The sequence below is a fragment of the Larimichthys crocea genome, chromosome XVIII, assembly GCF_000972845.2.
Source record: "Larimichthys crocea isolate SSNF chromosome XVIII, L_crocea_2.0, whole genome shotgun sequence".
Lineage (NCBI taxonomy): Eukaryota > Metazoa > Chordata > Actinopteri > Sciaenidae > Larimichthys > Larimichthys crocea.
The window spans coordinates 17,610,218-17,623,404 of record NC_040028.1 but is presented as its reverse complement, the minus strand read 5'-3'; the positions used below and the strand labels follow the sequence as shown (position 1 = coordinate 17,623,404).

At 44.9% G+C, this 13,187-nt stretch overlaps 1 protein-coding gene across 1 annotated transcript; it reads right to left on the bottom strand.

Moving 5' to 3' along the window:
* Positions 1–3,699: 3,699 nt before the first annotated feature.
* On the bottom strand, positions 3,700–12,945 carry sik1 (salt-inducible kinase 1). Its single transcript, XM_010747533.3, has 14 exons — positions 12,711–12,945; positions 12,133–12,327; positions 11,913–12,029; positions 9,057–9,120; positions 8,788–8,949; positions 8,261–8,385; positions 8,046–8,169; positions 7,734–7,954; positions 7,496–7,645; positions 7,287–7,397; positions 6,931–7,159; positions 6,588–6,842; positions 6,278–6,467; positions 3,700–6,178 (listed from the first exon to the last, which is right to left on the bottom strand). Exons 2-14 carry the CDS (start codon positions 12,283–12,285, stop codon positions 5,647–5,649), a joined length of 2,433 nt encoding a protein of 810 aa, XP_010745835.3. The 5' UTR covers positions 12,286–12,327; positions 12,711–12,945; the 3' UTR covers positions 3,700–5,646.
* Between the last annotated feature and the right edge of the window lie 242 nt (positions 12,946–13,187).

Below are 13,187 nucleotides of genomic sequence, written 5' to 3'. Positions count from 1 at the left end.
AAACTAAACTAAAGTAGACTGAACTAAACCAGGCTAGACTAGACTAAAAGATTACTCCCAGGTTTTTAACTTGTTGACAGGTTTTATTGTCAGTTCTTGTAGTTTTGTATTTAGTTTCAGTTCAGTTTCCTCGTATGATTCTACTTTAAAGACAAAAATGTACAGTACTATTTTCTTTTTTTTGTTTCTTTTACAGAAAAACAAACAACATAAAAAGGCAGCAAAGAAACAACAAGTGTTGCCTGTGTATCTGATATAAATCTTATTGCTGTGCGCCATAGAGCTTTATTAAAAACACATCACTGTTGCACTGAGTGACGTGTTTCTTTACTCAGTGCCACAAACACAGCTCTGCTGTTGTAAATACTCAAATATTTATTCATATGCTGGTGATAATACACTTTGTTTGTGTCCAGTGTTTCATATATTCATTCATTTATTCAGAAAGTATTCGGAAACCTCTCATAGTCTTATTTGCCTTCTCTCTGCTCCTCCTGGTCTGTTCATGCATGCAGAGAGTTGTGTATCAACAGGAGTTCAGAGACGACCTGTACTGGTCACACTGAGTCCTGTGTTTCTCTGCACCGGGTGACCCAGACAGAACTGTCCCAACCCTCGAGTTCAGTTTACATGCACAGACACACAACAAACCTTGCACAGTTATAAACAGATCCACCTCTATATATCTTCGACAGAGATGGATACTGAATACTAGACTAGACAGAAAAACACACTCCCTTGTCCAAGGACGATTAAGAAAGGCTGGCGAGACCTCTCAGTCATAGCTCTGATTGGTTTCTCTCAGACTGTGACTTGTTTTTAAAAGTAAAAGTTACTCATGAGAATTAAATGTTTCTTGTGGAGTGCCACAAGGCTCAAATCTAGGTCCGCTCCTTTTCAGCCATTATTATGTTTAATTGGGTTGTTTATATTATGTCTCTTACACAACAAATGGTTATTTGAGTTCATAAAGACATTGAAAGGTGCGAGAAGTCACACACCACCAACTATTTTACATATTTTATGGAGAAAATGTTTTCTGGTTTTACCACCACCACCAGGAAGGAGAGGCTGACAGGGAGCAGAGCCAGTGTCGTGCCAGAACAGGAGCTTGGCAAGCAGACAATAGACAGGCAATGTAAGAGGCTCCATGGGTGTAAAGACAGAGCCAAAAAAGACAGAAGAGGACGTTTACGGAAGAAGCGAAAAGAGAAATTGAGAGACTGAACAAGCAAGAAGCCGCCGGACAAGAGTAAATCTGGGACTGGCTTTTTTTCAGGGGAGCGGAGTCGGTGTCGTGCCAGAACCGGAGCTCGGCAAGCAGGCAATGTAACCATGTTCAGCAGCCTCGATGGGCATATTGACAGAGGTGAAAGATAGAAGGAGAGAGTGAACGAGCAAGAAGCTGCCTGACTAGAGTAAATCTGGGACTGACTTTTAGTGGTTGGTGAGAGTCAGTAATATTAGCCGGCTCTTATGTCTTGTGTTGTTGACCTTGCCTAATGTTTCAGTGTTAGCAAAGTTTTTGATCATGAGTAAAATAATCCTAACAAGTACATGCATACAGCTTTCCACCACACTGTTGTTTTAACACTTAGTGGCTATAAGTTATTTAATTATGTCAACAGTTTGTGGTTTCCTACAAAGGTTTATATGACTATCCTTGTTGTTGTACCCTACATACGCACACGTATGATCCGTAAATCAGACGGTGACACAGAGCTGGTGAGAGTGTGTTCCGAAAAATCTTGTTAGTTAATACAGGGTCACGTCAGCAGGCAGGGAACAGCTGATGACTGATATGTTTGTGGTGGCTGGATGTCAAATGCACAGTGTTCCTTTCCCTCATGAGCAATCCCCCAGGGTCATATGCCAAATGTCAAGCCATATGTCACATATACGTGTGTGTGTGTGTGTGTGTGTGTGTGTGTCAATAAAGTGACCCCTCACTGTGTAAATCTGTACATGTAGTGAGCAGCAAATCCACATATGTAAGTTTGGAACAGGACGTTCACTTCTTTCTTCTCGAGAGAGTCGAGCAGCAGAGTTCACTTGGCTGACGGATCAGTTCAGCTTCTGGGTCTTTTTGCTGTTGTGTTACTCAACTCCCGCACAGCTTTTCCTGTCAGACGTCAGACACCTGTCTGTTTTACGAATAAATGTCCAGAAGGAGGGTCATCAGGGTCCAATGCATCATCATTATGAATCAGCAGCAATATCATACGCTGCGAGTGCATCATCAGGATGAGCGTAATAAACGGCGTCTTGCCCAGAAAAATACCAACCATTGGTGCCAATATTTGTATCTGCTCCTGTTCCATCACAGCCTGTTTTTATATTATTCATAAAATCTGGATAATTCTACAACTTAATCAAGCAGCTATAAAATGATTACATGATACATAAAACAGCAAAAGAACCCTTATCACTAATGATTTAGTCTAGTTAATGCCTGTTTAAGAGTCAGGATCAGTATTGTGGACACATTTCTTCAGTATATGGATCATTAGATGATTTTATGTGCCACATGCTCGTCTGCTGCACAGCATGTGCTTTAAAATGCAGATATGCATAAGTTAATGTAATAATAATCTCCACATTTCCATTCTCTTCACATATATCATATGAGAGCAATTCAAATTTCAATTCAAACTGACCCATCAGGTCAGGACTCTGGAACAGTGAGTCAACAAGGTTACGATAAAAACATAGATCATTTTATTAATTTGCTCACGCCAACAAAAACACTACACATTCAAATAAACCAATTATTTGTACATCGTGCTGCATTTATCTTAATTATCTGTCATTTCTTCACACATCCACACTACTGCTGAGGTTAGCTTCCTCTTTATGCACAAGGAGCCCTCCACAAAGGACTTAAACCCTGACAGACATTACAAGGAGCCCTCCACAAAGGACTTAAACCCTGACAGACATTACATTACATGGCTACGTATGACACAGAAAGCTGTGTGTGAGAACAAAAATGACTGAGCAGATAATGAGGGAGTTAGTGCCGCCTCATAAGTAGTAAATGCACATATTGACCTGCGGTACGGCGGGCGGTACGTGACCTCCCTTTATCTCTGCAAGATTTTATTTAAATGAAATAAATTGAAAGCATATTATACCATTAAAAACACCAGAAAATATTGAATGAAAATGAACTATGAGATCACTGGAATGTAATTTAAGATATATGTTTTGCATTTCCTGTAATATTTCTATATATCAGCGCTAAAATGTTTGCAATCAATGCAAAAAGAAGTGATCAGGAGAAGCTGTTTTCCACCAAATTAGCTCTGATTTTTATAACTATCAATATTAAATTAAAGGAATAAACCTCCCGTGTAAACTCACTTGGAGAGTCTGATATTTTCTGTGGTGGTACGTGTAAAAGTAAAAACTTGCAGAAGAGTTTCTAGACTAAAGCAAAGTTTTCTACAGGTAACGTGTCTGTAAATTATGATTAAAAAAAATCAAACAACAGACAGAGTTTAGGAAGTGAACTTTATTTAAATAAATAACCACATAAATAAACAATCTTTCTTGAGCTAACAATCTCTCTTTTCTCTTTCTCTTCTTCCCTCCACACACACACTCACACTCACACGCTCTATCACACACACATGCATGCACAGTCAAGTAACAAATCAGGAAAAAAAACAAATAATAATGAAAATGAAATACTTCTTATTATCCAAAGATTATCAAAAAAAAAAAAAGGGGTCATCTTAGAGATTTGCATCAAGAGTCTTAGTGTCTCAACAGTTCTTTTGTGACGTCTTTCTTTCCATCATGAGAAACAAAATCAGCAATAAGAAACATGAATAAAGTGCAATTCTTTCTTCTGTTCACACAGCGAGTTCAAAGGTCAGATTCAGAGAAGAGAGCAGAGAGAGGATATCAAAAGAGGAGGGACGGGGCTTCTGAGTGAACGACCGATAACAGAGCGATTTCTTTCTTCAGGAGTTTGTTCAGATAAAGGCACAAGTGTTGGTAGTGAGTGCAATCAACCAAAAATAAAATAAGATAAATTGGTTATAAATATTAACACTGCATGTTTCCAACGTAGAAGCGAGTTTCACAGATATGAGAGGACTAACTACGACACGACAGACCTCCTGCACGCTCTCTAATACGTCGTCTGTACTGACCGCACAGAATCAATCAGCTCGTTACCGATCGCTCCTACACATTTCTAACAACTGAAGAAAAGTTCAACTTCCAGCACAACATGGTATTGCTATGATCAGATTGTTTTTTCTTCTTCTTCTTCTTCTTCTTTTTCTAGAAAAGTACAAAAAAATGAAACACCACCATGGTCCTGATAGGAAACAACAACACACATGTAGCATTAGGATTTTGGTGGCTCACAGCAAAAAAAAGCTAGAGGAGATCGTGTGAAACTGCTAAAAGCTTAACCACCGTGCTACATCTGGAGACAGCATTCAAAGTGTAAAGTCAGTAGTAGTGTATTTGTGATACATCGCTCATCTCTTGTGCTGTTCGCTCTTTGGTAAAACCCAAAATTCTTCCGACTAACGAGCATCTTGAAATGTATTTTTTCCTCTCTACAGTATCGTTTTTTTAGCATGTTACATAACTAGTACCTGTTCTAGTCAGCTAGCCAGGAAAGAAGAAAGCCTCAGGCAAACACGCGTGTACATTTTGATCGTCCTATGTAGAGTCTTTCCTTTTTTGTATTTCAATGTGAAATATTGCACTGTTCCCACGGTCTTTGTTCTGTCCATATGAAAAGAAAATTCCTCTGATAATCTGGGATCGATGTTTTGTTGCCTGAGGAGGTAGTAGAAGCATCTAACGAGAAGGTGTCCATCGAACGGAGGGGGGGGGCGTATCCACATCGTGTAAGGTGCTACCAAGCTGACTTGAAGTACCTGTTTGTGCTTATCTCGATCAGCAAGACGACTAATCTTCCTTCAGTTATGGCTGATGAGGATGCAGCAGTTTGTTTTTTTGTTTGTTTGCAGCTTGAGGTAAAAGCAGCATGTTTGCGTAGCTATGATAATCTCGCACGGATGAAAAAAAAACAACAACAACAAAAAAAAAAGTAATCACAGTTTCGATAGAAATCAAACTCCTTCGGTGAACGTTTGTTGAAGCTTAGGGCACTATGCTGCACGTCCGACGCGCTGCTACAGAGAAATGTCTCTTTAAAAAAAGGTGATCGAAGTGGAAAAATATGACAAAAAAAAAAAAAGAGAAGAATTTTGGTCTTCTGTCCAGTCAAGTGAAAAACATCGAGAACAGGAAATGACAAAAAAAAAAAACAATGAGGAAGAGCCTTCCTGTATTCAAAACAGCATCACATGTGAGATCGGCTTGTATCGTCAGCTCCGAGTCCGTCGGATCAGGGAGCTGGATGAGAGTCTTTCAGTCTATTATTGCTTCTCTGGCCTTCTGATATGAGTTTAACACCTTGTCCAGAGTTTGGTTATTGCTTAGTCTTTAGCTTACATGATATCAAAAGCAAACACAACATACACACACGCGTGTGGACACACTGTCACGTGTCAAATTTGTCGCTTCTGCTTTTTTTTGTTCTTTCTCACCACTTCTACATTGAGATTCGAGTGTCTTCCACGCAGAGAACAATCGGCGGTCTCGATGGCTGTCGTATTACTTCACCATCACACAGCTGCTGAGCTGCTGCTGTTGCGCAGCCAGACCCAGCTCCTGCATGTTGGGATCTGCGCCGGAGGCAGTGCCCATGCTCCACGCCGCCGGTTTGGACATGATGTGGAAGTTGCCTTGTGTAGTTGCAGACTGGGGCTGCTGCTGTTGGAGGCTGGTGTGCGGGTGAGGGTGGGTTTGCTGGCTGATGTGCAGACGAGCCTCGAGGAGGTAAGCAGCGGAGGCCACGGGGGAGAGAGAAGAGGAGAAGCAGGACGAGGTGGACGAGGAGCAGCAGCCGGAGGACGGAGTCTCGAGGGGTTGTTGTTGCCAGGGGCCGTGCTGTAGACTCACTGAAGCCTGCTGAGGATGCAAGGCGGAGGGTGCGGGCGTGTCGAACAAGGAGGAAGAAGCAAAGACGGTGGTAGGTGGAGGAGAGGGTGACTGCTGCTGGGCCAGAAAGAGCAGGGGATTCTGCGTAGGTCCTGTTGGAGCAGCTTGGACTTGTGGCTGGGGTTGATGCTGGATCTGTAGCATCCTGGAAAACAGAGACAGAAGGTCAGGTTTACACTGTGCCCCCTCACTCTGACGACAAACTCTCATCTACGTCATGCCACAATGTCATTGTGTGTCTCACCTCTGCTGGTGCAGCACCTCCTCCAGCATGCTGCGGTGCTCAGAGAGGGCCGGACCCAGTGACCCTCTGCTGCCGCGGTTACAGGAGGGTGGAGGAACAACCTGCCTCGTCAGACCCTTGATCTTATTTAATCCCAGAAGCCCTTTAGTGCGTGTGTTTTTCCTCAGCTGCTGGCGGAAAGCTTTGAGGCCTGTGGGAAGGCATGAGAAAGTGTTACACAATACTCTTTTGATCCAATGACGTGACACGTTAGACACAAGACAATCGGAGTGGATAAATGATACTCCGTTTCGGGGTCATGCTCCTGTACCTTGAGTGAGGGAGGTGTCAGAGGCTCTCCGGCCCTCCTGGAAGCTGGCAGGAGGCAGGCTGCCTTGGGCCTGGGGTAGGAGGTGGGAGGAGAGGGCCAGAGGAGCTCCAGCAGGCAGCAGAGCTCCACCATCGGCCCCTGAGGCCAGAAGTGTCGACATGTCACCCATAGCAGCCTGCAAAGAGGGAGCTGGACTGGATGAGGACTTCAGACAGCTGTCAGAAGAGGCACCATCTGAGGGACTGACCACAATACCTACAGAAACAAGACAGAGGGATAAATTAGACCCTGTGTATGTGACACGTGTGAGTGTGGATTAACGCGCTATGTTTGGCGTACTCACATGGAGGGTTGCACTGGTGGAAACGGGCCGACACCTCGGCCAGAGTGTGCCTGCGGGAAGTGGTGGTGGGAAGGACCAAGGGGCCGAGGGTTTGCGTCGCTGCCTCCTCCTCCTCCAGGTCTCGGGGTCGCACCTCTTCGCTGATGCTCGTCTCCAGCAGGCTGTTGGGTGAAATGGAGCGGTTCCAGAGCAGTCTGTTCAGGCTGGCCTCCACTGGAAACACCACACGCTGCAAGAAGAAGAAGCAGTCGGACTGTTAGTTACTGACCGACAGCAGAGTGTTTACCTCTAGCTCAGGGGTTGAGGGTGAATTCTCCTAACCTCCGAGCTGTCAAGTTTTATCAAAGAGTGTTTACCTGGAACAATCCACCTTGATCGTACTCCTTCTCCGAGTACACTGGAGGGGCGCTTTTGGCTGGAAGTGAAAACGCTGTGGTTCTGAAGCTGTCTGCAGACTCCATGATCACCTAAATGCAAGCAGGCAGCAGACAGAGTTTTAAACCTCACGTACAAGCTCCGTGTTAGATCAGATTTAGCTTGAAAAACATCCAGCTGGTGTGCTCACCTCTGGGCCGGTGGAGTCGGAGGTGCTCCTGGGTCTCTGGCTCCAGGTTCCACATTGGCGGCTGAGCTGCTGGGCGCGATGCTCCCTCACTCTCTCCAGCAGCAGGTAGTAGATAGCAGAGAAGTGATTGTAGCTGCTGCTCTGCAGAGACTGAGGAAAACAAAGTATGGATTTTAGCTCATTTTGCCACTTTCAAGCCCAGAAACTGTAAACATCAAACTTCTTGGTGCTCAGTCACCTCGATAGTCCTCTGTCGGTCAATGCCCAGTGTGTTCATGATGCCCAGCACGGGCTCGCTGTAGTCCCCCAGGTTTGAGTTGTACTCTGTCAGGGAATGGCTGAGGGTCTGATGGGCGGCTGTCGGGTCTGCCAGCATCCAGCGATGCTGCTTGATTTGGGCCACGCTGATCCTCCTGGCCGGGTCCACCACCAGCATCTTACGGATCAGGTTTTCACAGTCTGGAGGACGTAAAAAAAAAAAGAAAGGAATGAGCCTTGGACTTTGAGCAATTGAGAGAATTAGTAATCAGCCGTAATTGTTATTGTTTACCTTGAGACATGAAGAAAGGGATTCTGAATCGTCCCTCGGTGACTCTCTGTCTGAGTGCAGGAAGGCTCGGTCCATCGAACGGAAGAGAGCCGCAGACGAGAACATAAAGCACCACGCCGAGGCTCTGTGGAGGAAATAAGAGAGAACGTTAGCGTGAGAAGAAAATGCATGCTTCATTGAATAATTGTGTTTATATCTTAGTTAAATAATCGTACCCAAATGTCCAGCTGAGGTCCTTCGTACTCTTTCCCCTCAAACACTTCGGGGGCGGCGTACGGCGGGCTGCCGCACCACGTCGACAGAGGCTCTCCTGCGTTGTAGAAGTTTCCGAACCCAAAGTCTGTAAAAGATGCAGCAGATGACGCACAATGATTTTATTATTCGGCGTTTGTTTTCTCCACATTCCACTGTGAAAAGCTTCGGGGAGTGTGCTGGAATGTAAATGTGTTGTCTTTCTTTAACCACAGTGTCTTCTTATGTCATTTATCATCAGACAGGATTGTATCGAGTCCACGTTCACACAAAGGACTAGTTGTCTGAGACTGAGGCTATATAATTATCTTTAGGTAAGAGCGTCTGATCTCTGGTTTATAATAGCCTCGGTGAAACGACTGAATCATTCACACCTCGTTAGACAGAGAAAGCGCAACAGTGATGTGAGTCGAATAGTTTTAGAATCCCAAAGTATGTCGACAATCCCGTCAGCAAAGTGTCAGTGAGCTGTAAGAGGCAGAAGACCTACCGGCCAGTTTGATATTCATGTTGGCATCCAGCAGCAGGTTCTCGGTTTTTAGGTCACGGTGAACGATGTGATGTCGATGGCAGTAGTCCACGGCTGTGAGAATCTGCCAGAACTTCTTGCGTGCCTCATCTTCACTCATTCGGCCATTTGAGGTCAGGTGGTCTGCAGGGAGAGAGGATATTTTAGATCAGGTTCGTATCAGAGACAGAGACGTTTGTGGGTTTTTCTATCAGCTGCAGCTGCAACATTCATTTCAGAGCTGAACTCACCGAACATCTCTCCGTTCTTTGCATACTCTGTCACGATGTACAGCATGTCTTTGGTCTCCATGACCTAAGGAGAAGAGAAAGAGAGACAGAGTTTGAACCAACTGGGTCAGCTGGTGATGACGGAGGATACATTTTCAGAGTGTTTGCGTTGGTTCAGTCCGCTCAAGGCGTCTCTGGGCATGAAACATTTTCTAACCACAGAAATCCCCTTCTCGTACTTCTCCATGAACTTGTTCCACACACACAAATCACCCTGACTTTCCATGATATGCCCTGTTGCATAAGCCAGCTGTCAGCGACTTCCTGAAGGCAGCCATATCGGGTTTTAAAGCCCATTTCTTCACGCAAACACACGCACTTACACGACTAATATCAAACGGCTGGACACGTTTTCTCTGTGTCTACCTGACAGCAGATACAAGTGTCGAAATTCAAGCTACCCCTGCCAATCTGCCAATTTCTAGGAAACAGACAGATTCATGGGGCCCGCCTCTGTAAGTGCAATCACCGAACGCCCAGCGAGCGCACTATATAGGTCGGAAAGACTCAGTTCCCCATCCTTTCCTGGAACTCATAGAGAGCTACTATTTCCCAGGACGGACCCCGGGGACGGGGCAGATTGTTGAGCAGAAAAGGTTGCACAACAAAGCAATTTTCGTCAGATGACAAAGCCCCGTCTGGGTAATGCTGCCGGCACAACTTTGAATTAAATGTCACTGAGTTCCACTGAATGGCAGAGCTTAACTCTTTTCAACCAGCAGTCCCCTTTTAGAAAAGAACGACTGAGCGCACACAGATGCCTCTGAGCCTCCGTCTTTTATCTGTGAGATAGGGCAGCTCTCTGGTGCTCTGTCACCTTGAGGTGCCGCTGACGTCATGGATCTAAAGAACAGGCACCGCACGTCAAGGGCCCTCAAAGCATCCCAGGAGGAAGATTAACCCTTTGACGTCCATATTTTACATAATCACACACAAGAGTCTGTGATTTTAACAGTCTTTGTGCAGCGTTTTATACACAATTCACAGAATTTCATAAATTCTGGGATCTTCGCTAAAGATTTCAAATGCATTTGTGAGTTTTTAACAGCAGTGTGGAAGATCAGCACAGCCTGTACTGACAGCCACGCCAGTGAGTGAGAGAGAGTTTTATAAGAGGATAAGAGGTGCACATGTGATTGAAGGTCAAAGAGAGGCTAAGACAAACAGAAAGGGAGAGCCTTCTTTAATCTACGACTACAAAGCCCCCTAAAAGCTCGTGAGACGGTCTTCTCGTGCCACCCACCGTCGTCCCTTTGAACTGGAAAGAGGGGCAGCAAGTGGCAAAGACGTCTGAGTCGAGTACCATCTGACTAGCATCACCTCAGACAACCCAAGGGCACGAAAAAAAAAGGATAAATCACATGCGGGATACAGACGGCCATGTTTGACGTCAGAGCTGGGAGAGCACCTCTGAAAGGAGCTGGGTGATATTAATCCCATCTCATCAAATTTCTCTCTTTTGTTATGTTGCACAAAACAACAGATTTCATGTCTGTTTGACACTGGGGAGCTGCCACAATCTGAGCTTGACTTAAACAAACATCCCTCCGGAGTCCATCGACGGCTCTGTCAATTGCTTTTTACAATGGTGGGTGAGTGCTCGGAGCCCAGAGGGTTAAATCTGACCTTTAACTCATTTATCATTATCGAGGTATTGAGCAAGCATTGCACAACGGCTGCAGCTGGCAATAAATCTCATCACAGATTGATCTACCTGTTATTTTTTGGTCTATAAAGGATAAAAACAGTGAGAAATATCTGCCGTAAAATACAATTCTATTCAGTTTCCGATCACATAAGACAAAGAAAAGCAGCGAATCTTCAAAACTGAGAAGCTGGGTCAAAAATATGTTAAATTATGTTTAACTAAGGCTGATATTATACAGCTGTATGATGGGGAAACACTGCTGAGGGTTTCAAAGGAATAAGCTCATGCTCTTATTGTTGCAGCCGAGACATGATTTCACAGTAAACACTGCTCAGCCTTCTTAAAACCGGATATGAAGTAATCCTCAAAACAGTACAGAGTGAAACAAAGAGGGCAGAGTGAAGAAGAAGAAAGGAGAAAAAAAAAAGAAAAAGAAGAAAGGGCATTGTGTGTGTTTGTTTGCGTGGGTGTGTGTTTGTGTGTTTGTTGCCAGACGCGTGGCACGGCACTCGTAAGAGACCAGCTGAGGTGGAAAAAGCGGATTCTTCCCACTAAGTCTTCAATTTGATTAAGAAGTAAAGCTTTGTGAGGCGGCCTTCACGTGACGCACAGACACATTGCACTCCCAACAGATGCTAATTGGGATTAACGGACAGACCTGCGGATGCATCTGTAACCAGCGCTGCTCTCTGTGTCACCTATATCTCTGCACACGCACATCTATAGTTACATAACTGAAAACGTCTTGGACATCCATTGTTCCCAGCGCTGACTGGTACACGATTATTCCCAATCTCCCCCTCAAACACACTCACACACACACACACAGGGAGAGGGAGGTCAAAAGGGATTGCACTAATGCCGTTGTGCTGTACTTATGATTCAGCGTGCTCTGAGAGTCAGCAGCTCAACACAAGCCAGTACAAACCGCCACTTGGAAAACAAATACCCACCACCACCACCTCTCTCTGTTTTCTATTATCAACAATAATGAGGCACAATGCTCTGCACCGAGCCACCACTGCCACTGAGAAGAAATATCCTGCACGATGACACAGATCAGGCGACACGGTGGAAGTAATGTAACGCACACACACATATATATATATATATATGTACAAACATATGCATGAGCGACGCTGCAGAGAGATGAGAGATAACACACACACCTGGTAGAGTTTGATGATGTGTGGGTGGTTTAGCAGCTTCATGATCTGCACCTCTCTGTAGATTTTCTCCAGGTTGGACGGGTTCAGTCTGGTCTTGTCGATGATCTTAATGGCCACCTGGAAAATTTAAAATGAATTAAAATTAAAATTACAAATGTGCTTTTTTTAAAAAAAATAAATAAATAAAAGTCACATAATTAGGACGAGCACTGCTGCTGACCTGCGTTTTGGTGACTTTGTGTTTGGCCAGTTTCACCACTGCAAAGTTTCCCTTCCCCAGGGTGCGGATGATCTCGTAGAAGCCGACCTGCAGGGGTCTTCCCTGGGTAGGGCTGGACTGAACCCCCCGGCCGTTCTCTGTCATGATCACCATGCTGCAGCAACAGTCTGGAGTTACAGTGTCTAAGGCGAGTACCTGCAGAGACAATATTCAACTGCTTTACTACATTTTTATGACATTCATCAGGCAGATATACACATATAACTTCAGTGCAGCAGTGTCAAAACTTTAGAAGTAGTATAAAGTCACTAGTCTGGAATGTGTGAGGTGTAAAAAGATATTTGTACACGGGGATGAATTAAAATAAAATGATTTAAATGTACAGGTTGATCCTAATGACGCGTAAACTTGAAGAATTTTTCTGTTTTTAATGTATAAAGAGTAAAAGAAGTGACTAAAACCGCCGGGCTGAAACCGAAAGATACTTTGAGCTGGGTAAAACATAATAAATAATTATAAATAAATAAATAAAAGATGTATCAGACGGTAAAACGTAAGTTTAATGGAGCCTGTCTTACCTTAATGAGCGGACATAAACCACTTTCTCTCACAGTTCAGACAGCTCTCAGAGGAAACGTAAACCATTCCACAGCCGGAGCGACGTGTCGACAGTGAGCACAGAGCACAGAGTGTAAAAAAATAATAAACTTCACTTTGATACTTTATACAACAAGTCTCTCGGCCCGGGACTGAGCTGTGGCCGGTGTGTGCCTGTGCGCTCCGCCGGAATGCAGAGCTCAGGGCTTCGGCACTCACCGGGGGAACTCCTCCTCTCCTCCTCCTCCTCCTCTCTTCTCCTCTCCCTCTCCTCCCTCCCTCCCTCCGCCACCATAACAAATTGATACCCACCTTTTAACGTCACACCCGCGTCGAGCTCCGAGCTGGGTGCAGGCAAGGCCGAACCCGAGCGCAAGGCAGGGTTGCCGGGCAACCGCGCGGCTCGGGCTCACGGTGACGCTGTGCTGATGGAGGGGTTGCTTGGCGACGGGGACGAT